This window comes from Neofelis nebulosa, chromosome 4, assembly GCF_028018385.1.
Source record: "Neofelis nebulosa isolate mNeoNeb1 chromosome 4, mNeoNeb1.pri, whole genome shotgun sequence".
Lineage (NCBI taxonomy): Eukaryota > Metazoa > Chordata > Mammalia > Carnivora > Felidae > Neofelis > Neofelis nebulosa.
In genome coordinates this window covers 154,528,420-154,553,028 of record NC_080785.1, presented here as the reverse complement: position 1 = coordinate 154,553,028, position 24,609 = coordinate 154,528,420, and the positions used below count along the sequence as shown (strand labels likewise).

The 24,609-nt window shown below is 57.2% G+C and overlaps 1 protein-coding gene across 1 annotated transcript in view; it reads right to left on the bottom strand.

The window, feature by feature from the left end:
* Nucleotides 1-1,756: 1,756 nt before the first annotated feature.
* SLC6A20 (solute carrier family 6 member 20) overlaps nt 1,757-24,609 on the bottom strand; it is a 39,062-nt gene continuing 16,209 nt past the window's right edge. The window contains exons 3-11 of the mRNA XM_058727247.1: nt 23,589-23,680; nt 19,232-19,459; nt 15,733-15,843; nt 14,694-14,935; nt 13,406-13,568; nt 10,010-10,214; nt 8,345-8,504; nt 5,774-5,939; nt 1,757-4,029 (exon numbers count right to left, since the gene is read on the bottom strand). Of these exons, the coding sequence (XP_058583230.1) occupies nt 3,880-4,029; nt 5,774-5,939; nt 8,345-8,504; nt 10,010-10,214; nt 13,406-13,568; nt 14,694-14,935; nt 15,733-15,843; nt 19,232-19,459; nt 23,589-23,680 (1,517 nt within the window). The 3' untranslated portion in view covers nt 1,757-3,879. The remainder of the gene's footprint in view (nt 4,030-5,773; nt 5,940-8,344; nt 8,505-10,009; nt 10,215-13,405; nt 13,569-14,693; nt 14,936-15,732; nt 15,844-19,231; nt 19,460-23,588; nt 23,681-24,609) is intronic.

Sequence of the window (24,609 nt, the reverse complement as noted above, 5' to 3'; positions counted from 1 at the left end):
CTTACTGACCAGACCCTGCTCACTCCCACCCCCGATCACTCTCCCCATCACAACCACAGGCCTCCTTCCTGCCCTTTCCCACCTCCGGGCCTTTGCACATGCTGTTGCCTCCTCCTGGACAGACATTCGGTCCGCAAAGCTCCTCAACCACCGGACTGATGCACTGTCCCTGCCACACCACCACTTGACCCATGTATTGGCTTCTTAGAAACGGTCACCATCTGTAGTCATCTCGTTTGTTACCTTCACTGTGACTCTCCCCACCCCCACCCCCCAGAATGTAAGTGCCATAAAGTCCAGGGACCGTGTCTGTCCTGTTCAGCACTGTCCCCAGCACCTGCCTCCGGACTGACTTGTAAGATCTCAAGAAAGGCTGATCCTGTCCACGTGGGCAATAGAAGAGAAGTGATTCCCATGTCGGAGGCCGGTCGAGACATTCTGGTTAAGAATTTCCTATTTGTCGGGGCACCTGGGCAGCTCAGTCAGTTAGCATTCAACTCTTGATTTCGGCTCAGGCCATGATCTCACGGTCCACAGGCTTGAGGCCCACGAGGGGCTCTGAGCCGACAGTGCAGAGCCTGCGTGGGATCCTCTCTCTCCCCTCTCTCTGCCCCTCCCCACTCACGAGCTTTCTCTCAAACTTTAAAAAAAAAAAAAAAAAAAAAAAAGAATTTCCCATTCATCAGTGATGTTTTTTTTCTGCAGCAATTTAGAAGGGCTCATACCCTGTTTTAAACCCATCGAATTAGACCTTTATGATTTTTCTTTTTTTTTTCTTAATTTTTTTTTATAGTTTATTTTTTGAGAGGCGGGTGGGGGGGGGGGGTTGGGGAGAGAGAGAATCCCAAGCAGGCTCTACACTGTCAGCGAAGAGCCCAGTGTGGGGCTTGAACTCAGGAACCGCGAGGTCATGACCTGAGCCGAAACCAAGAGTCAGGCGCTTAACTGACTGAGCCACCCAGGCGCCCTTTTCTGATTTTTCTTACGGACTCTAACCATCACCTCCCGTGAGGGTCACACTGCGTCAGTGTGGCTTCTCTGGCTGCCTGAGGAGGGAAACGTGGGGAAGGTGACAGAAACGAGACACTGGGTGGATTCTCTTTTATTTGCCATGTTTTCAAAATTAGCTCATCTATTTACATAATGTGGGCATATCTCGTGTTAAGAGAGGGGGCTCAAAACTGCAGCCAGTACGTGACACAAACCTACAGAGACACTTGTCAAAGGTTTTACCTATGACAACAATTGCTGAGCACCCAACCGTCTCCCTCCCTGATTTCTTAGAGCTAAGTCAAGGACCGTTATGTCTCCAGCATAAATAGAAAACTCTCTGGAGTCCGTGATCTGGCCACGACGTCACGGTGACTGTTACGTGGATGGGGGTGGCACATCCCTTTCTCTCTCCAGCCTAATGGAGGAAGGTGGACAGGTGTCAGATGACCACTTTTGTGCAGCACCGAGAAAACAGTCAACAAAGAATTTTTTTGAGACACGACTCACTCCTGGTTCAACAGGATTACTGAAGAATGCTCTGTTCTTCGTGAAGTTCACAGAAACCAGAATAAAACTGAATGGGAAACCTGAGGCATTTTCACCCGGAGCACATTGTTCTAGAACAGTGTGACCTCATCCATCCGACTTCCGTGAGCAAGAATTATTCTGTAGAAGTGGCTTTTCCATGCAATTGGAAGTGCACAAAAATGCTTTCAAACGTTTTGAAAAATTTTTTTAACATTTACTTATTGTTGAGAGACAGAGGAAGGGTGTGAGTGGGGGAGGGGCGGAAAGAGAGGGAGACACAGAATCCGAAGCAGGCTCCACGCTCCGAGCCGTCAGCGCCCAGAGCCCGACGCGGGGCTGGAACTCACGAACTGTGAGATCGTGACCTGAGGTGAAGTCGGACGCTTAAGCGACTGAGCCACGCAGGCGCCCCTAAAGGTCACTTTGGACGTAAGTGTTCCTACCTGTGTAACACATCATGGAGCCCTGGTCCTCCGGGTGTGGCCCGGGTGGGGCGTTGGGAGTTTTACATGCTCACAGGCTGTTCGAATGGGAGGCGAGGTGTGGAAACACAGAATAAAGGAATGATTTAGGACATTCGTCTCCACGGTCCTGAGGATCCTTGGCAGTTGGGGCTGAGACACCCTGCTGATGACGGACCCCAGGAGGGGCGGCCCATGTTGTAAGACCGTGACCATGACTGGGGCCCGAGGGGGACCCGCTCCACAAGGATTCAGGAACGGAGGGCAGTGTGTTTGCCACTGAGTGCACCTACTCTTCAAGCCTTGACATCTACAGTTTTTCAACGCTAGACCCTCTGCTGAGAAGTCCGAAGGCTGAGTACTTGTGCTTGATAAATGCTGGTGCATTTTGAAGGCTAGTGATGACCTCGTCATAAGTGGCCATCGGGTGAAACGGGGAAGCAGTGACAAGACGGCTTGTAAAAGCAGAAGACCTTTCGGATGCCTATTTCTGTTATTTGGGCATTTATAAATACACGAAAAAGAAGTCAAAACAGAACAAAACACTCCAGCCGACGTCCCAGGGGAGTGTTTCAGTGTCTTCGAAGATGTCTGTACAAATCTTACCCAAAGAAAGTCGTGAATTCTGTATGTCAGTGAAGCACAGAAGGTTTGGGGGGGGCCCCTCCCCCCTCAGGAATAACCTTGACCTGCTGATTGCCGTGAAAAAAGACAGGAGACACTCGCCTAGTAGACTAATGCTGCATCATAAATACAGTGCCTCCAGTTACAAGATGCTCTGTTTGAGTTACATATACGCTTTAGAAAACTTCTGTACAGGGGCGCCTGGGTGGCTCAGTCGGTTAAGCATCTGACTCTTGGTTGTGGCTCAGGTCATGATCCCACGGTTCCGAGGGTTCGGGCCCCGCATCGGTCTCTGTGCTGACAGTGTGGAGGCTGCTTGGGATTCTTTCTCTCCCTCTCTCTCTGCCCCTCCCCTGCTCATGTTCTCTCTCTTTCTCTCTAAAAATAAATGGATAAACTTTAAAAAATGTACAAATATTTTAAAATCGATTGTAAGCGATGCTCGTGGTCTTTGCTATAAAGAGTTGGCCACCGTGTTCAGGTATAACGTCATCTGTGGGAACGTTAGATTTACTTTCACCCTCAAAGTGGCTCTGGCACCTTTCCTAACGCGTAAGGCACTGGGGCAGGGGCCGGCTGCACGGACTGCTCACGGGACCATGCCCGGGGCTTTGGGGTCGCATCCTGTGGTTGGGGTGACGGGTCCTCGACCCGCTGTGAGAGACCTCAGATCACAGGAGCGACCCCAAACAAAGGCCTCCCTTCTTCGTGGCCAGCCAGTCCTCTCAGTGAGAAACACAGTCTTGGCGTATTCAGTATGACTGAAAAAAGAGAACTGATTTTGCACCAGTGACATTCAGATGGCTCATCTCAGGGCACTTAAAAAACCTCTCTTCACCCTGATCTAAAAGCACCTGCCCTCTGTTATGTTGGGATTTCTTCAGGGGGAAAAAAATTGCTTAAATTTTATCCCATAAAAATTATAGTCGAATTTCAGCCCACGGTGTGCCCGGATTCTGGGGCTTCTCTAGAATCGAGAAAGCAATGGTCTTCAAGACTGGCCTTGAAAAGCCCGTGTCTTTGGCGGAAAGGAGCCAGCTCGGTGCGACCGTGGGGGCAGGCAGAGGGGAGCAGGGGCCGCTCCGTGGATGGGTGTGGGTCCTCCCGAGGGCCCTTCCTCCACACCCTCCTAATTCTTCTTGATGGGCTCAGGAAGATGACGGGTTGAGTATTTCTGGAGTAAATATGTTTAAAGGCAGCCAGGGAGATTCCACTTATAAATACAGCCGCAGAACAGCGAGCGGCGGACCGGAGTCTCTGGGAAGCCCAGTCCTCAGGCCACGGGGGGCGTGTCTCCCCTCTTGAGGCAGCGCACGATGAAGGTCCCCAGGGCCACCAGGGGGATACACATGGTGGAAGAGGCCACGAGCAGGCCGATGATGGCCAGTGCGTAGAGGGGGTAATCCTTGGTCACAAGCTGACCCTGAAAGGAGAAGCCGAGGGTCAGCAGGAAGAGCCACCACAGGCAGAGCCCCGCTTGGCGGAGAGCATCTGGGGCTGGGCATCCTTACATCCGGGGCCACCCGGCTCTGTAGCTTCCTAGCAAGCATGCGGGGTAGACTAGTTGCCCTTGTCTTCTTTCTCTTTCGCAAACCTCAACCAGCGTGCTTACTGGTGGCAACTGTTCGGAGCTACCCGTAAAGAGCAGGCACAGGAGTAATCAAGGGCCTTCCATTTGAGGTGCCATCTGGGCCACCTAAATGGAGGGGGCTTAACCTTAGCCCCGTGCTGTCCAACATGGTAGCCAACAGACACAGGGGGCTACTGAGCCCTTGAAATGTGGCCAGTGGGTGCGAAGCACGGAACTTTACATTGTACTGAATATTCACGAATTGAAATATTAATCACCACCTGTGGTGGTTGGCCGCCATCTTGGACGGCACAGCCCTAGTCTTGGGAGAAGGCTTGGCGGACGTCTGGATTGAGTTGGGGGATGCTTCCCTGAATGCAGATGCATTAAAGCTGATGAGAAAGGAGGACAAAAAGCCAATAAATGCCACCTTTCCACGAGGGGGCCGCAGAACAGCTACGGCCGAGGGATCACAGGCCAACCGCGCGTGGCTTGTAAACCAAAACGCGCTCGGAGTGTGGTGTGGGAACCAGCCCACAAACTTCCTGTTACTTGTCCTATGACTTTTTGTTGCTGTTGTTGTTCTGTACTGACCAGTACAGAAACCGGGGGAAGCGTTTAGAAGCTGTTTTAGCAATGTGACAGCTTCGTCTCGTATCTGTTGATACAAGAAATAATGGGAGCTTGTAGTCCATACGTGGTTTTCTGTATACATTCTCCCTTTTCAAGGGATTCACTGCTACTGCTTTTGACAAAAGCGTCAGTCTGCTCTGGGTTGGAGAAGACACCCCGGTCCTTCTCCTGCCGGGAGGCAGGTGCGGGGGCGCCTCGCAGCCGCCATCAGTCACCTGCTCACTTGGAGTGGCGTCCTTCAAAGCCACCATGCACGCTGGGTGCTAAGGGCCAGCGTCTTCTACCCATAGGAAAGCAAATGCCAACTGGCCTGCAGGATTACTTTCCTCCCAGCGTAAATGTTCGCTGTGAGAGTCTGCCTGTATGTAAGGGCAGCCAAGGCTGGCCCTCAGGCCAAGTGCATTGACACGGCCGCCCTGGTTGTCAAAATGCTGACACACGGCGCTTCTGGTCAGTGAACAGCAGTTGCCTGTGGCCTGAGTGAGCCTGTTGTGTCCCAGCCACACACACACCCAGAGCCAGACCCTCCCGGGATGCGGTGACTCGAGCGCTAAGACGGGTCGTCTCGGGCGCCTGCCCGCCGGGGCTCAGGGCCCATGCCCCGGAGGCTGGCTCTGCCTTTCCCCAGGAGGCTCCGCGGACTGAGGTCAGAGGGCCTGAGGCTGAGGAGGAGGGAGGAGGGCGCAGCCTGGGGGCAGGAACCAGCGCCTCTGCAGGGGGCTTTCTCCCAACCCCCCGGGAAAGGCCCCCTGGGAAGTTCTAGAAGGAATCTTACTCTTTACAGGAGCGCATGTCACAAAACTCAAAGCCCAGGTCTGCTCTTCTGGGCTGTTTTTAAATACCCGGGTGGTGTTTCCAGGCCGCGACAAATAACCTGCCCACACCGCGGAAGCGGATCTTTGGTTTCAGGAAACTTAAAGCCGCTGCTGGAGAGTGAGCCCGGGGGCCCCGAGACAGGGGGTACCTGGGAAGCATCCCAGGCTTGGTATTGCAGCGTCCCCGTGAGGATGTAGTCACTCAGGTAGAAGACAAAGAGGCTGATGATGAGGAGCGGGCTCACGCCGGCCCACATGGCCTTCCAGTACCAGTTCAGGGTGCGGCCAGTCATGGCCTTGAGGTCACTTTCAAATCTATTTGGGAAACGGGGAGAAAGTCTGGATTATGCACGCCGTCGGGGTGGGGGGGGGGGCGGGGCTCCAGCGTCCACATCCCTGTTTGTTTAGGAAGATTCTGTTCTGAGCACCACTGAGCCTTGGGCATGACCCCTCCGGGGTGTCTCTCTGACCCCTCCTGGGCAGAGGGGGTGTGGGGTGGGGCAGGGGGACGAGCCAAGGCCACCACAGAGCAGGGGAGCAGAGCAGTCCCCCCAGAGTCAGGTGCATGTCAGGAGATAATCTTCCCGGGTCCACCTCCAGATGAAGGCTGCCGGTGTGGACCAGAGGGCACTTCCCAGAGACAGCAGAAACCAACAGCCTGGAGGGTCACTTATCAAGCCAGACCTCCACGCTCGGGGACCCCGGGGGGCAGCTCTGCCCCCACCCCTCCCATCCTGGTATCAGCGAATGAAAACGCCCCTAAGAGAGGAATCTCTTTTGTACCCTGGAGCCACAGCAGGTTCTGGGACAGAAGGAGAGCCAAACCTGGGAACGCAGCACTCTGGCCAAGACCCGCCGGAGCGGGCGTAAGAGAAGCCAGAGCAGTGCCCCCCAAAGGTGGCTGCTCTGGGATTTCGATCGTGTCTGCACACTATGTCTCCTCCCCCACCCCTTTTAAAGAGCTAATCACGTTTCCTAACACAGACTCAAGTAAGTATGGAAAGTGTCTTCAGCACTTTGGGAAATACTGACCCAGCCATCGTCACCCCCATTTAACGGCAGCAGGCACCGAGGCCCGGGCCATGAGGTCACTTGCCCCAGGGCACCCGAGTAGCGGCAGACCCAGGCCCAGACCCGGCTTGGCCTGCTGTCTCCCGTCCAGGGCCTTGAAACCGCACCCAAAGCAGAAGTGGCCCTGAAGAGGGGCGGGGGTGGGGTGGGGTGAGACTGTCACCAGCTGCAACCACAGCCACCTGTCACACTGGGGCCTGGGGCGTGTCCTGAGCTCCCACCTGACATGGTGCTGTTGCTAGATGTTCACTAGATGGCGCTGTCTCCCTCCCCGTCACTCCCGGATCCTGCCACTTCCACACTCTATAGGAGACGCCTTTTTGGTTCTCCCTCCCCTCACCACTTAGCACCACCCCTTTGCATGGACTTGTGCCCTTTCTCCAGCACCTCCAGTGGGCCCTGGGTTCTGTTCCTCTTTCCTCCGCCTTCTCCCTTCCTGGGAAACACCTACCCTCTCAGGTGACCCATCTGCTTCTCCCTCTAGACTGGCATTTCCCGGGTGACCAACTTGTCCCAGTTTACCCAGGACTTCCCCAGTGTTAGCCCTGGACAGCCCGCACCCTGGGAAAGCCCTCGGTCCTGGGAAAGTAGAGTGGGTCACTCTAGCTCGAATGTCCCCAGTAGGTAGCAAATGGGAGGTAGGCTGAAAAAAGGCTTCCTTGACCAAAACGGTTTTGGCAAGGCGACCATTTATACCCGCTCTTTGAGATTCCCAATCGTCTTCATGGCTCCAGGAAGTCCTAGAGGAAAGAAATTCTGACTCTGTTTAACTTATGTCTTGCAAGTTATTTGATCATGGACGTCCTTCAGCATGGCCCGGGACCCCAGTGCTTTTGGGGACAGACACAGTGGGAAACATGGCTCAAAGGGGTCTGGTTTCTAGAATGTCATGGCTGGTGCTGCTCCCTACCCCCACCCCCCTCCAAACCAACGTGGACGGTGGGAAAAGACTGAGGATGGGGGGGCACAACTTGGCTCACCTGTCTGATCGGCTCATAGCTGAGCAGTGCTTCCCAAATGCTCATGTGGACCCCTCCCGTGTGAACGTGTAGGATCTGACTCACCGGGCCTGGGTGGGCCCGAGGTCCCGCATGTACGGTGAGGCTCCCCCCTGGGACCACGCGGAGGAGCAAGTCTCTCTAAACCAGTGGCCTCAGCCCGGCGGTACAGCCCATCACCGGGGGGGGGGGGGTGGGGGGGGGGCGGGGCAGGGATCTACAACATTCCAGTGCCCGGCCGTGCCCCGGGATCGAGAGCCTGACATCCTGAATCGGCCACGTTTTTCTGGTTTTAAGTTATCAACTGGACTTTGGTCAGTGTGCCCGAAAAATACTGATGTTCACCGAGGGTCAGAGTATGTGGTGGCTGGAGGTAACGGATCCCTGCGCCACTAAGCCGCCGGGGCCCGGCACGATCAACAGGCGAACGTCCTATACTAAAAAGTAAAACCACGGGAAATGGGGACAGGAGGTGTTGGCGGCAGGTCGAACGAGGCCGAGAATGAGCTGAGAGATGAGGGCAGAGGGAAAAGCGATGCCAAGTGGAAAGGGGAAGGCCAAGCGCACGTGGGAAGGGGCTGCTTTCCCGGTGGGGCGGGGCCTTCGGGGCATCCCCACCCCCTGCAGGTGTTGGGGGCGGGGCCTCCTCACCGCCTCAGCCCGAACACGTAACACACGGCGACGATCTCCACCAGGACTATGAGCAGCAGGGGCAGCGTGGCAGCGTAGTCGTTGAATATGTCGAACCAGTAGTTGCCGGCCTCCATGGTGAACACCAAGCCGATGACGCAGTTGACGAGGCACACCAGACCTGGGGCCACGAGACCGCACGCTCACCTGCCTGCCACGCCCCCCCCGCTCATCCAGTTTCCTGTGTGGCCGCAGAGCCACCGACCCCGAGGGGACTCTGCCGGGGACCGGCCTCTCTGCGTGTTTGCCACGGGTGTGTGTGTTCCGGGAGGGGTGGAAGACAGCAAAGGTGTCCCGGGGAATGTGTGTCAGACGTCACTGATGTTAATTCTCGGCTCTGTCCTGCAGGGGGGCCCTCAAACTCGAGGGGGAAAGAAAGTTGTGGGCACGGCTATCTGGGGGGCGGGGGGGCTCACCCAGCCTGTGGGTCTGGTGATTCTGTTTATCCCGACAACTCAGCCCCTGAGCTCCCGGGAGGTGAGTTGGGGCAGAGGGTTTGCCCTGCAGGGCATCCCAAGGACTCCTGTGTGGCGGGAAGAGGGAGGAGGGAGAGGAGGGGCAGACGGGAATGTTTACCCAGCTCCCACTACGTGCACCCCAGGCACCTGTCGGGCATTGGATCCAAAAGCCTCAGGGGCCCCCTTTACAGATGGGGAAGGCAAGGGCTCAGAGATATGGAGTAAATTTCCCAAAATCCCACAGCAGGTCAGCGACGGAGTCTGGGTTCAGACACTGGCCCTTCTGCCTCCAGAACCCGGGCCCTTGTCCCGGTCTCCTTTGGCTGACTCCCTCGGGCACTCCACAAAGTATCTGACTCGCAAGTTCCCACCTCCCACCTGCCCGTCCCGCCATCATACCATGTGCCGTCACTCACCAAACCCCAGTGCCATCTTGAGGGGACACACAAGGAGAAGGGGCTACGTGTTGGCCGGGAGCTAACGGCACACAGGGTGCTGCTACAGAGACCAGGTGCAAGGGGAGATGCTAAGTGCTAGAAGGTTCCGACGAAGGGTGAGCGGCTCGGCCCAGGCGGTCAGGGCTTTAAGGCGATGGGGTGGGAGCTGGATTGGATTTGGGCTGGGAGAGGGGATGTCCCGGATGCGGTGGGATGGCGCCATGGTGGGTAGGGTGGGGGCCTAGGCGGTAGGGGGGAGGAGGGGCGGACACGTCCTGACGGGAAGGGGTGGGAAGGGGCTCTCGGGGCAGGGGCGGGGGCTGGAAATGCTCTGTGTCTCGACCTAGGCGGTGGTTACTTGAGCGGGAACGTGTGAAAATGACTGAGTTTGTGTTTAAGAAATGCACACGTTCTGTTAACACGGCAGCGGGAACAAAGGCAGAAGCAGGTTCTCTCCTGGCCTGGAGAGTTCTGAGCGCCAGGTCGGTGAGTCCGGCCTTTCCCGGCGCTGGGGCGGCCACTGCGCTGCCTCGTGAGGGAGAACCAGGTGCGCGGGCGAGACGCACACGTGCCAGGTCCCGACTGCCCGAGAGGCGGCGAGAGCCACGGCAGGACCGCTAGGAGGTCGCCACCTCCACCAGCGCACGGTCCCCGCGGCAGCTTGTCCGTCTGCTCGCGCCCCACGCCCCGCCCTCCCGACCCCCATGTCCTCCGCGGATTGGCCCACTCACCGGAGATGGCCTCCTTGGGCAGGTGGCTGGAGATGACCTCGCTGTCGGTCAGGGGCGTGAGGATGGCCGCCGTGTTCCCCAGCATGCTCCCGATGCCCAGCATCAACAACATGAAGAAATAGAGGACCGACCACAGCTGGGATGCCGCCATGTTCTTAATGGCCTCGGTGTAGACGATGAAGGACAGGCCAGTGCCCTGGACCGCCTGCCCGTGTGAGAAGACACCAGTTAGACACCCCAGCGGACTTACGGCTCCCTGAGCACGCCCAGTGCTAAGCATCCTGGGGGGCCCTGGGGACTGGCCACGAGAAGCCACATGCTGAGGCTGGGTTTTCCGTCTGCAGACCAGCCCCTCGGGCTTAGCTGGGCTGGATAGAAACGTGAGCCGTCGGGAGTCCGTATTTGCAAAGCGCGAGGAGCACTGGGTCCGTATTTGCAAAGCGCGAGGAGCACGTCTGTTCGGGATGAAATACAACAAAGATAATTTCTGCTCCCGGTATCATGACTGACTAGGTGCTCCGAGGCCTCGGTGGCTGGGAGCTGAGGTGGGGGGGGGGGGGGCCAGAGCGAGAGGAGCCCGTAAGGTGGGGTGCTGACCCGGCCAGCAGGCAACCCGGAGGGCAGTTGTCCCGTGGCCAGATCCCCGCCGCAACAACACCGTTGTGGGGATACTGAACCGTGGAGACAGAGGCTAGAGCTCCCTGCTTAAAGACAAACCCCAGGAGGGGTCAAAAGAGGTCATGAGCTGGGGGGTGCCGCCTGGCTACCGGCAGCAGAAGCAAACCCTCTCTGGGGGACAGCTCCCCCAATTTAGACCCGCAGGACCACCAGAGATGATCAAGCGGCGAGCTTGCAAACGGATCTGTAAACCCACGAGAAGACAAGCCACCATAAGTAAAGAGTCAGCGGGACTAAGGTTTAGAACACCCTTCCCCAAGAATGGCAGACGCTGGGGGGCCGATTCAGAACATAGGTCAGCTCCATGGCAAACCAGTGAGCACAGTGGGATTCGCCAGCGCTGGGTGCAGACGAGAGGGGGTGATCGCTCGTAGGGAATTTACAAAAGGTAACGAAATTACTCAGGTTGGCTTTTTATCATTACTATGAGCCAACGCATTCTCAACAGTGATCAAACATTCCTCCCCTTGAGGACAGACTGCCTTCCACTCTCCTGTCCAAGGCCACCAGTGGATCAGCTATGTATGACGTATTTTTCTCGGAGAGAGACAGAGAAAGAGCAGGGAAGGGGCAGAGAGACAAAGAGCGCGAGAGAATCCCCAGCAGGCTCCGCGCTGTTAGTGCGGGGCCCGCCCTAGGGCCCCGTCCCACAAATCTTGAGATTGTGACCTGAGCCGAAATCAAGAGTTGGGCGCTCAACGGACTGACCCACCCGGGCACCCCTATGCATGACATTTTTAAAGAAACAGAAGATATGATGACCAAGATAAATGTATGACAAGAAACCATTGGAATGAAAAGCAAATCTGAGAGTAAATAGCATCTAAAAACATACTGGATGAAAAGACCCCACTGACAGCTAAGGACTGCTTGCACCTGAAGAGAAAATTAGTGGACTTGGAAATATATCCCAGGGAGGAATCCATAATGAAGAAAAAAAAAAGACAAGAAGGTGGGAAAACATCAAAGAGTGGCCTTGCAGGGTGGGATGAGAAGGTCCAGCTGGAATTCCGAACGGGGAAGACAGGCGGAAGTCCAGGCGATGATTACGAGGACATAGGTATGAATGTTCCAGAACTGGTAAGATACACGGGTCCGTGGATCCAGGAAGCCCGACGTCACCCAAGCCCACGCTGGATAAATAAAAATGCATCCACGCTTGGATTGCAGAGGCCAGAGTCCAAGAGAAGATGACAGAGAAATTGGAGCGAAGCCGGGTCCTTTGAAGAAGGACTTTCGAAGAGCAGTGATGGAAGCCAGAATCACAAGGCAAAGATCTCCAATGTGTCAAGAGAAAAGAGCTGTACACCTGGAACTAATATAACACTGTATGTTAATTATACTGAGATTAAAATTAAAAGCAAAAAAAAAAAAAGTTTATTTATGTATTTTGACAGGGAGACAGAGCGAGCGAGCATGAGCGGGGAGGGGCAGAGAGGGAGGGAGACGCCAAATCCGAAGAAGGCTCCAGGCTCTGAACTGTCAGCACAGAGCCCGACACTGGGCTCGAACCCACGAATGGTGAGATCATGACCTGAGCCAAAGTCAGATGCTTAATGACTGAGCCACCCAGGTGCCCCTAAAGGAAGGCATTTTAAGGGGCTGCTTGGAATTCTCTCTCTCCCTCTCTCCCTCTGCCCCTCCCCTGCTTGCTCTCTGTCTCTCAAACACACATTTTAAAAAGTGTATTTTATTTATAAAAAAATAAATAAAATTAGGTGGACAAGGTGAAAGCGTTCTAAAAATCCTTGTTCTGTTTGGGGGGGAAGTCACAATATCGTTGAATTTCAGATTTTGTTAAGTTAAATACGCACAGGAAAAATTCGGAAGGAGAAATACACTGTGTCCATTCCAAACAGTAGAGAATCAAGTGGAACGAGGGGGAGAGACGAACAAGAACAAACACAATGGGGGGAAAAAAAAGCCCAGGTTGAATAAAGGAATAACCACGTAATTCTTGGACGCTGAGCCAAGCTTAAAAGTAAGTCAGGAAACCCCCCAAATGTCCAAAACAAAAAGGAAATTTGAAATGAGTTCACGGAACAGGAACCGAAGCCCACGGAACCGATCAAGGCCTTGAGGGCTGCGGCTTGAGGGCTGGGGCTGTGACACCCGCCCAGGAGGGGGTCAGGCCACAGGCCAGTGTGAGCAGGGAGCCGGGACAGACTAAGCGTGGCCCCACCCGTGAAATGACCTGATAAGCGAACGTGATGCAAGCCGGATTCCAGAACCAGAGCCAACGTTCCCCGGGAAGTTGGTGCCAGTGGACAAGCCACCAAATGCAGGTGCGGTGGGGACTGGCCTTTGAAGCTCCTGAGCCGTAGAAAAGTAGCTCTGGGGGCCTCATGACGAGCTGTTGTTCTTTAAGCTCTTTAGCGACATCTTTGGTTGAGGAACCAGACATCGTGAGCCACGTCTTAAGAGAAGAATGTGCATGATCCCGGCGTGAAGGCGATAGAAACCACTCTAGGCCCGGGATCCTCAAACAGGGCCCCCATGGATGGACTTGGCGGGGGGAAGAAAGTTAGTAACAAAGGGCTCTCGCTGGGTCAGAACCAGTAGGTCCTCGCCCCCCCCCCCCGCCCCCCGGGGGGAGTGGCTGCCGAATCGAACAGGCGGCATCTGGGAGGTAACGCACAGGTCTGACACCAAAGGCTGACTGGAGAATCTTCCTTGGCTTCTCTCAGAGGAGAGAAGCGGGCTGAGATCTTGCCTTACCGTGGCCAGCTCTGATTCCAAGCTGCAGTTCCTAATTTCTGGGAGCACCTCGCTGTATTTGCCGGGGAAGGCCGAGGCTAGGTAGCCCTTCACCTGCTCCAGGTTGCTGGCTGTCAGAAAGCCATCTTCAAGGTCAAAGGAGTTGGTCAGCAGCAGAATCACCCTGCAGAGCGGAATGCCAGGTTGACCTTCACTGAGTAGAAAGGCCGCGGTCGCCAACCCCTCTCTCGGAAGCCGGGGTGCTGGGGTTCCCTCCCCTCGGATTGGGCAAGGTCTCTCCAACAAAGGGAATCTGTTGATTGGTGACCTTTTTTTCTTTTTTTAAATTTTTTGATGTTTTTTAAAAGTTTATTTAGTTTTGAGAAGAAGAGAGCAAGCAAGCAGGGGAGGGGCAGAGAGGGAGAGAGAGAGAGACAGAGACAGAGAATCCCAAGCAGGCTCGTGCTGTCAGCACAGAGCCTGACGCAGGGCTCCATCCACAAACCGCGAGCCGAAATCAAGAGTCGGACGCCTGACTGAGTCACCCAGACACCGCGGCTGGTGACCTTTTAAAGTCCGGGGTGACCTTGAATGGCTTTGAGGGAGCCTGAAAGAGGACCAGAGATGAGAAACCAACCCACACAGCTAGGCCACTTAAACCTCTGGGCCCGCATTGTCCGACAGAAATTTTGCGATGATGGGAACATTCCACGTCTGTGCCGTCCCAAGTGGCGGCTGAAGCCTTGAATGCGGTGGGTGTGACTGAGAGACCGACTTAAATTCATTTACATTTCAATGGAAACCGGTTTAAACAAAAGTGCAACGAACTGATTGGATGTAACTAACATTAATTAAACCAGTCCACATTTAAATCTGTAGGTGGCCACTTGGGGCTAGTGACTGCCGTATGGGACAGCCTAGTCTGGATGATGTTTATTATACGTTGGATAAGGCGGGTGGGGGTGGGGGTGGGTGGGGGGCAGATAGGAGATTCTGTAATGGCCCTGGCTCACCCAGAGGGCTCTGGGTTACTTCCAAGGTCAGGGAGACGGGGCGGAAGAAACCGAGGTTTGGCTCTTCAGTGCCTCCCTGTGCTAAGAGCTTTGGACGTACGAAGCTGCCCTCAGCCCTCAGGCGGGGTGCCCGGGGTTGGGCCCGGGTGGAGAGCCGCAAAGCCGGCGTCCTTTGTCCCACGCCCCTTGACTTCCCTGTGCCATCTCTTCCCAGGCGGCTCTCAGAGCTTGGGGGACGGCGGGACGCACCCCCAACCCGAGGCCCCGGGGCTCACGGGGTGGCCTGGGCGGCTTACTTGTTCAAGCAGCTCTCGTAGTTGAAGGTGGCCTTGAAGCCGTAGATGGAGAAGGTCACGACGCTGGCAAAGATGGAGGTCGAGCTGTTGATGAGGGACACGATGATGGCGTGCTTCTGGCAGTTGGTGGAGGGCTGGTTGTAGCTGGCAAAGGCGATCAGGCTGCCGAAGCCCAGGCCCAGGGAGAAGAAGATCTGGGTGGCCGCGTTGATCCAGGCCTTGGGGTTGGCCAGCTGCTCCAACTGCAAAGCCGGCAGGGACGGGGGTGGGGGACCCGGCCGGGTGGCACTCCCCCGCCCCGTAGCCCACCGACCGGCAGAGGGCGGGCGGGAGGCCCAGGGAGGGGGAGTCCCAGGGAGGGGGAGTGATATGTAAAAGGAGCCCCTGATCCATGACCAGGCACTGTGCGGGCCCGGGCCCCCACGAGATGGAGGCGGTGTGGGCTGGGGCTGGAGCTCTAGGTCTGGGATGACGGTGGGGGGTCATTTGGAATGTGGGGGGCATTTGCGGGGGCGGGGGGGCTACCACAGCCATTTTGTTTCCAGGCGCCAGATTTGCCAAATGAACTTGTTTTGTCCCAAAGGCGATAGTGCCCCCCCTCCCCACACCCTCTGGCGACCGATGAGCGTTGGCTGTGGGGCGTCGGGGAGCGGGGTCTAAGGAGGGATCACAGAAAACCCTGCGGGGTGTGGATTCACCTCTGTAAGGGAAAGGGTGCGGGCAGGTGTGCGGGAGGGAGAGAGGTGGCTGGGTGGTAAATCCGTAGACTGCCAGGAGGGTGTGGGGTGAGAGTGGGGGCCAGGAGGCCAGATGCGGGGCTGGGGTAGCAGTCACTCGGGGTGGGGGGGGCGCTGAGGAGGAGGAGGGCGGGCGGACCAAAGACTCAGTGTCCTAGAATGAACGGGGCTTGGGGACGGCCTGGCTGAGGAGGTGACCCAGTGCCCGTAGGTAATCCACACCGCTCCACCCACCTCCCTGGGTCTTCCCCTCTTTCCACCCATCCCGGAAGATCGAAGGTCCCCTTCCCTCCAGCCCGTACCTTGGGCGTGAACATGTACGCCAGGCCGTTGGTGGCTCCGTGGAGCGTGAGGCCCCTGACCAGGTAGATGATGAGCACACAGTAGGGCAGCAGCGCGGTAAAATACACCACCTGCGGGCGCCAGAGGGCAGAGTCAGCGTCCTGGAGACATGGTGCCCACAGTGCCCCTCTTGTCCCTGCGACAGACCTGAAGGCCTCACGAAGCACCACACTATCACACTGTCCAGCTGGCAGCTGGCAAATGCAGGGGGGCTGGGTTTGAGTTAGGAGAAAGTGGGGAGGTGGGATGCATTTGCCCGCCTCCGTAACTGCCGGGCAATCTGCTTCAGGAGAAACAGGAGACCTCTGCCTGCCACTCTCCCTTCAACCGGACCTTATTCCAGAAAGGATTTGAGGCCAGGGCGCCTGGGTGGTTCAGTCAGTTAAGCGTCTGACTTCAGCCCAGGTCATGATCTCACAGTCCGTGAGTTCGAGCTCCGAGTCGGGCTCTGGGCTGACAGCTCGGAGCCTGGAGCCTGCTTCGGATTCTGTGTCTCCCTCTCTCTCTGCTCCTCCCCCGCTCATTCTCTCTCTCTCTCTCTCTCTCTCTCTCTCTCTCTTTCTCTCTAAATAAACATAAAAAGCTAAAACAGGAAAGAAAGGATTTGAGGCAGCCCACAAAAATATACCTAGCACATTAACATTAAAAAAATGTTATTTTTTTCAAGTTTATTTTGAAAGAGAGCGAGGGGAGGGGCAGAGAGAGAGAGACAGAGAGACAGAGAGAGAGAGTCCCAAGCAGGCTCCACAGTCAGCACAGAGCTCTCCCCGGGGCTCAAACTCGCGAACCGGGAGATCATGACCTAAGCCGACCTAAGTCAGACGCTTAACCGACTGAGGCGCCCTGCTTTACCTTGTCTTTAAAAGAAAAAACAAAACCAAGAGAAACCCCCAAAAAACCCAGGGGCTGGGAGCAAGGCACGTCTCTCCAGAACGGAGCCCCGAGAGCAACTTGGCCCTGAGAGGAGCTTGTAAGGGAAACGTGATGACGTGGGTGTGGGGAGCGTGTCCCTATCAGGAATATGACACAAACTCGATGAGCTGATATTTTATGAGCGGCTTCGCTGTCGCGGGGTTGAACGCTGGACGCGAATGGCCTTTCTGGTCGACCAAATCGTGTTCCTGCTGACACGACACGTATCAAGAGTCCGGTGGTGTTCGTGGTGGTTTGGGCGACCGCCTCACGCTCTGGTCCTGCTGACTCTTACACGGCTTCGAACAGGGATCTGCCGGTGCCCGGATGCCCGTCCGGGAACTGGCGCTTTTCCTCCCTATCGACTGCGTATGCGCGCCAGAGCCCCTTTACTTAAAGCCCAGAAGTACTTCGCAAAAAGAATCTTGCGAAGGCGGTTTTTGCTTAAGGTGTGGGTCCTCCGGTGCGAAATGTGCCTGGGGGCCCATGTCCAGATGGGCCCGGATCGCACTGGGCCCTCCCCTCCCGCTGAGGCATTGGCGCCACCTTCCCGGCCACTCCCGAGGCCACCAGAGGAACAGTCTGTACCCCCTCACCCCAGGGGACGGCAAGCAGAGGTGGGGCGTGTCTTTTACCACTGATCCCTCACTGAGGTCATCGTGACTTGAGAAGTCATCAACCCAGCTGGGATGACGGGTATGGGGCGGAGACAGATGAGGGCCAGGGCATCGGCCAGCGCGCTGAAGGCCATCAAGGGCAAGAGAGGAGGGGTGACCGATGTCCACAGCCAGGGGACGCTTTGAGGACACGGAAGGCAGGTCCCTGGAACTTCCCTCCTTCCCCTCAGGTAAACGAGTGTCCTGGGGAGGGGGAGGGGCTCTCCGGGCTCCCTCCTCCCTCATCAGGGAAGCTGGGCATGTGGCCCAGCCTACACCACTGGGAGAAACCATTTCTGACCAGGCTGCAACAATTCATTGGAGGGGAAGAAAAGGAGATTCCAAGAGAAGAGGCCAGGAAATGGTACACCGTTTTTAACAGAATTAATCCCCATAAATAAAGCTGTGGGGGCGCTCTGTCGTGGAGACGGGGTGCGGCTTGAGCAGAGGCAATGGGATTAGTGTTCGTGGCATGGCATGACCTCATATGGCACTTGTATAAATGATCTGGAAAAGAGTTGACAGATACTGCCCTCGGATCTTCTGTATCACGCTCATAATCATCTGGCGGAGACAAATTGCAAAACCCATGTTTTTATGAGCATAAAATACTAGCCAAGCTTCGAGATGGGACAGAGGGAGTAGCTGCGGGCTCTAAGTTCTTCCAGAGAAGGTTCACTAGTCTTTTAGCTTGGCCGTGGGACGGGGCGCTGTTGGGGCTACGATGCTGGCCGTCACGGAGTCTTGGAGACCAACAGAAGACGCCAGGCACAGTACTGGGCTTGTCGCGGGGTGCCTAAGATACTATGGGTCATTCTGGTCCTGCTGCCTCAAGAGAAACACGGTGGGGCTGGAGGAGGCGACGCAGGTGGTCAGGACGGTGAGGGCAGGTGGCCTCTTAGGAACTTCTGAAGGGAAAAGTTGGGATGGATCAAGTCACAAAAGGTATGGAGAGAGCAAACAGGAGGCGATTCACCGGACAAGAGGATGGGGAGTCTTAGGGACAAAGCTGGGTGTGTCCCAGCTCTGCCCTCACTGGTTGGTGCCCCGGGGCGGGCTCCTTTGCCCCTCCATACCTCGGGTGAGTGGGATAATGAAATCCACTCCGAAGGGCTTTTGCAAGACTGAGGCAAGGCGCACGCCCAGCCCGCAGGGGACCGGCTAGGAGTGAACAGGTATGAGGCGGGTGTCACCGGGGGTCCCGGGCGCCTGCCGAAGCTTGAGAAAGATGGCAGGTGCTGGAAACACTGCAGGAGAAACTTTCCACCTGGGGCAGATTAGAGTTCAAGAGCATCTCAGCCCCCTCCCACGCCCCCGGAAGGAGTATAAAGCTGGGGGTGCACCAAGGAGAGAAGGTTTGGAAATCAGGCCTGACAGCAGCTCAGAGCAAAGGTTCTCAGACTCAGCTGCAGATTAGAACCCTCCCGGGGGAAGCTTTTAACATCCCGAGGCTCAAGTCCCTCCCTGCCCTGATCACTCCAGGGCCTCTTGGGGGAGGACCTGAGATACCAGAGTTCTAGAAGCTCTCCAGGTGACCCGGATGTGCCGTCCAGTTTGAGAGCCGGCGGCCAGGGTGTCTGGGGGACGTGCGCCGTCACTTAAGGCTTTTAAAGAAGGGAAGACTCACTGTCGAGGTGCTCGGTGCCACTCGGGTGGTGTGGCTTTGGGGACAGCTGCCTGGCACAGACATGCTCATCCGTGTAGGGACCGGGAACGCCCCCACTTCAAGACCGCAACTTCAAGCACCTCCGGCCACGTTCACGGTCGCCTCGCAGGGGATTCGTGCCGGTGACATCGCCGCTGCCCTCTCCCCCCCCCCCCCCCCAGCACGGCTTCTGCGCCCCCGCGAGCACCGCCCAGGTCCCGGGCGGGGGGCGCTGTGCGGACCCACCTTGCCGGTGGACTCGGTGCCCCGCAGGATGCAGAGGTACACCACCAGCCAGGCCAGGAGGAGGCAGAGCCCCTGCTCCCACTGCACGCCCCCGCTGTCCTGGATGGACGGCGAGATGTTGAGGGTCTTCCGGTACCAGAAGTACTGTGTCGAGGTCGCCTTCTCGCACTCCTCGTCGTAGCCTGTGCGGTTGCCGTTCAGCGGGCACACGGACCACGGCAGGGGATCCTTGGGGATCAGAACAAGCACACGGCCAGGTGAGGGCTGGGGCCGAAGGGCAGAGCCGGGAAGGACGGGAATGGTCCTGACGGGAAGGGTGCCTGGTCCCCAAAGGACAGGAGCATCCGAAGGCAGACAGGGACCAGGAGGGCCGGTCGGGGGCACAGACGGGCTTGGGGGGAGGAGAGAGGCGGGGAGAGGGCTTCGTGCACCGTGCAACCCCACAGGAGTTTGTTGAGGATCACCTGGCTCTGCCGTGGGTCCGAGACACTGGACCAGACAGACGACGGCCAGACCGTCTACGAGAATAGAACCCACAACCTCTGCAGCAATGAGCCCATGGACTCCAGCCACAGCATCTTGCAGGGAGTGGCCTGGAGTGGCGTGGGCAGGACCTGGGCAGTGACAGCCAGTGTCCCTAACTCACGTGCTCCCCGACCCCAGACCAACCGGAGAAAGCCCGATCTGCTCCCCTCACCGCAGAGATAGCCCCCCCTACCCCAGTCCGGGCACACCGGAAGCCGTGCCTTTTTTCCCACTGACACACCTTCCCCATTCCTCTGCCTGCCCTGGGGTCTCTGCCGAAGGCAACGGTCGCAAGCTCTGGATAAATTGCTTCAGTCTGTTCTCATTGGGGCGGACTTGGCTTATTTTCACACATTCCTAGCAAGTCCTGGCTTGAATGAGACTCAGGTCCTTCCCTCACTAACAGGCGGTGGGGACTTGCTTCTCCCAGGACAGACGCTGGGTTTAGAAGTCAGGCAGGGGTGAGGTTCAGCCTCCCTGCAGCCACCTTGTGTGCCTAAGACAGAGAGAATCCAGCACTGCTGACTTCAGTGGAGCCTGAGTCAAGCTATACCTGAAGCAGTTCCCCTCCTGGACTTTGTAGATAGAGTCAGTAAGAGCCTCTTCTGATTCAGCCAGTTTGAACTGGGTTGTCTGTCACTTAGGAACAAAAGAGCCTAGAGATGTGTGCACGATGAACAGGAGAGAAGTGGGAGCTGAGGAAGGGCAGGCGGTGGATTTAATTCTGGCTCTGGGGGCGCCTGGGTGGCGCAGTCGGTTAAGCGTCCGACTTCAGCCAGGTCACGATCTCGCGGTCCGTGAGTTCGAGCCCCGCGTCGGGCTCTGGGCTGATGGCTCGGAGCCTGGAGCCTGTTTCCCATTCTGTGTCTCCCTCTCTCTCTGCCCCTCCCCCGTTCATGCTCTGTCTCTCTCTGTCCCAAAAAAAAAAAAAAAAAAAAAAAAAAAAAATTCTGGCTCTGGGGGCAGGGGGCGGGGGACAGGGATTAGGAGTCCCACCTCTGCTCTGCCAAGCCCCACATCCATCACTTTTGCTTGTTTCTGGGTCCCGTAAGCTCAGATGTCATTAGACAAAAGTTCTCCACTGACAGAAGCAAGTCCTGGCCCACTGGGTTCCATCTGTGTGTTTCAGGGGAAACAGACGTCACCTCATGGGCCAGGGCCGCTCTACCGAAGAGCAGCTGGAGCCCAGCTTTGTCCACCTGAAAAATGCTCGGGACCTGTGCAGGGGTCGGGGGTGGACCCCTGGCCTGTTGAAATTCGAGTCCGTTTCTAGCTTTGACCAGAATAGTTCTGAAGACGGTCCCCAGCAGTTCCTTCCATGGAAAGGCGGCATTTACGGCCCCTCCCCGTGAATCTGGGCTGGCCTGTGACAGAATGCAGTGACGTGACGCAGTGCCCCTTCCCAGCCGGGGCTTCCTGGGGCCTCGCAGCCCTCATGGTCACGCTCCTGGAAACCAGCTGATGTGTAAAGACCTTTGGCCATACCGCTGGGCAACAGAGACTCATGGAGAGAATGGCCACATAGAGCCAACTGAGATGCTCGGCGGCAAACCAGCGCCATACCCCAGGCAGGTGGGAGGGTCCCTCGTGGGCTGGGAGTCTGGTGGAGCTACCCAGCCCACAGCCCCTTGGGCCACTGGTCCGTCCACTGGACCATTGCTGAGCCAGCCTGGGCTGGCCTGGTTCCCAGGCTCGGCTACATGACTGAATCCCGGGGAGAAGGGAGGCTTAAAAAAAAAAAAAAATACGGTGCCCAGGCTGCACCCCCAGTGACTCTGACTGCATCGGTCTGGGTGGGGCCCGGGCCTCGGAGTTTTGAAAGCTCCCCCGGGGGAGGAATTGAAGCGAGTGCAAGGACTTACGAAACTGACCATTTCCCAGCAGCCAGCCTCCCCTCCTCGGAATCAGTGGGTCAGGCTCGCATTTTGTACCTGGTTTTCTAACAGCCCCCGGTGCTCCTTGTGGGCAAGGTCCTAGACAGGAGGCTGGGAAGCCTGGTAGGGGGATGGACAGGCTTCAGCCCCTGAGGCCAGGCTGCTGGCGTCCAGTCTCACAGCTACTCAGTTCCCCTCCGCTGATGCGGGGCACCCCACATCGCAGGGCTGTGGTGACGGTTCCTGGGTGATTACCTCTAAAGGGCTTGCAACTGTGCGGGGCCCTGAGCTGGCTTTGAGGGAGCGACCGCTGCTTCAGTTACTATCATTACGTGACCACGGAGGAGGGCTCCAGAGTGGGGGAACTAAAGGAGAAGTCCAGGGGCCTGGGAAGGACAGACCGAATGGATAGTCGAGTGATTTTCAGGAGTTGCTGGTCCTTGCACTTCTGAGAGGGAAACGTGTCTCATATCTTGAGACAACCTTATTTTCACCTTGGGAAGATGGTCAAATATTCCTGATTTTGTTAGAACAGGACATGTTGCTCCTACCTTTGGAAAACTGTTTCTATAAGTATACGGAGGCATAATGCTGGCAATGCATATGGCAACTCTTCAGTTGGAGTTCCATTGTGCGGTGCACCACCCGCCCAACTGTACATGATAGCTCTGCACAGAGGAGGAGGAGTGGCCACCAGGGGGGGAGAGTCAGAGGAGCTGTTTCCACCCAGAAGGTAGAGGAGAGGCAGGCCTGTGGCCGGTCTTCATGGAGTCAGGGAGAAGATGGGGGCTGCAATTAAGCTCAGAGCAGAGAGCCCTTCCTGTCAGGGATGCACACGAGGCATTTCCCCATGGGGCGACCCGGGTAGGGTTGACCGGGTGGCCAGAGCGGGGCGTGGATGTAGCATCTTCCGAGTGTAGATGCCACATTCTGACGACTGAAGTCATTCACCCGGGCATTCCTTGGGGCGCCAAAGGCTCACGGCTGTGCCCAAGTGCTCCAGAGCGTGGCCCCACAAGTTGGGGTTAATCCACAGTCCCTGGTCGGCCCTGCCTTGCTTTTGGACCCTGGGGACAGCGTCTGTCCTGCAAAGGCCGGGTTCAGTGGCAAAGGGCGTGGCGTCTGCCCGGGGAGCTTCTGTCCCAGACGGAGGAGGCTGCTGGAAGGCAAGCCGGGGGCAGCGGGGAGGGGGTCCCCGAGAGGAAAGGCAGGTGCCGAGGAAGAGCCGTGAGCACGGGCGGCAGAAGGGAAGACTCCTCTCGGCTTGGATACAAAGAGCACCTCTCAGTGAGGAGTTAGGGTTCTCGCTTCTCTACGATGTTCGGCCCCTTCCCATTTTCTGCCACGAGCGTCAGCTATGGCCGTAAATCAGAAATACAGGTTTAAAGTGTTCATCTTTGGGAGTAACCCCTGCTGTGTTACAGGGGTGCCGACGGTCGTTCTAGAAGAACTTTGGTCTGCAGGGAAATGTGGGGGCTCCGCCTGGAGCCAGGAGGCTGGGAGGACAAGCGACCAGAGCTGGAAGGGAGGGGAGGAGGAGGGGAAGGGGGCATGAGTGGGGGTGAGGGGCTGGCAGGGGAAGTCCTCCTGCTCTTACTGGGTTGGTGGCTCTCTCCATCCACACATTCTCCCCTGGAGCATCTGGTGGTGCTTCATACTTTGGCGGGTGGGGGGGGGGGAGGTCACATCTTTCAGAACGTGACGTAAGCCAGAAACCCGCTCCCCAGAAACGCACACACGCGCGCGCACACACACACAATGGCAGGGCCCCGTGGATGCCTGGCTCGGGAGCCCTCCGCTCGCGTGGGCTGCTCGGCCTCCCCCAGCCCCTGAGGTCGCCGCCCCCCCCCTCCTCACCCCTGTCCCCCCCACCCCACCCCACCCCCGCCTCGGGGCATGGCCTTGCTCTCCTGTCCCTGCCCCGCTCCCCGCGCCCGCTCTGGCACGGGCTCACTCACCTGGAAGGAGTGGAAGAGGTACCAGAAGGCCCAGGCGTTGATGATATTGTAGTACATGGAGAGGAAGAAAGACACCACCACGCTGGCGAGGCCTGGGGGGGGGGGGGGGGGGCAGACGCGCGCTGAGGACTCCCGCGTCCGCCTCTCTCTCCCTCCCCGGCTCGCCCTCTGTCTCTGTCTCTGTCTCTGTCTCTCTCTCTCTCTCAAAAATACATAATAAAAAAGCATTAAAAAAGCAAACTTAGCATGAGAGGCAGGCTGTCATTGACGAGTGCCACCCTGATGCTAGACGTCACAGGTGCTCCCCCCTTGGCTTCCCTGACGCCGAGTCACTTGTGCCAAACCCTGCCTCGCGGTGGCCAGGGACGGGGGTACGTGGAGGGGTGTCTGGAGTGGAGGGGCCCGGAGCCCACACCAGCCCCCCCTCCCCCCGCCAACCCAGAGCCACCGTGCACATCTCCGCCCACCCCCATGCACATCTCCGCCCAACCCCACCCTCGGGGACATCCCGTTGGCCGTCTGAAATCGGCCGTGGCGGAAGTCTTTACACCACGGGTATCAGGGAATGCCGAAAACAGGCCTCCCCTCCCCCCCCCCCCCCCCCCCCCCCGAGAGCTGGCCGTTAAACATTCACCAGCGCCCCTGCTTGGCACACACATCCGGTATCTTTCCTATTTAGGCAGCAAATGCCACCTCTGAGAAGCCCTCTGTGATTGATTACTCGGGCAGATCGTAAAACCACACACCTCCTTGTTAAAAATTAACAGCCCTTCGCGATGAGGAGGCAGTTCGGGTTCAGAGATGATGCCTGAGGCCACGGACACACTTCTTCTGCCTCCGAGACTACATGCCACGCCGAGCATACACCCTCCTTGCTCCTGAAACACCGCTCTGCTTCCCTGCCTACCTGGCTGGAGGCGGGAGGGCCGAGCAGAAGAGACCGTGGCCAAGGGCTGGCCAAAGTTCCTCCCGCCCACAGGCAGCCCTGGAACGTGGGGGTTGTGCAGGGCGGGTTAACTAA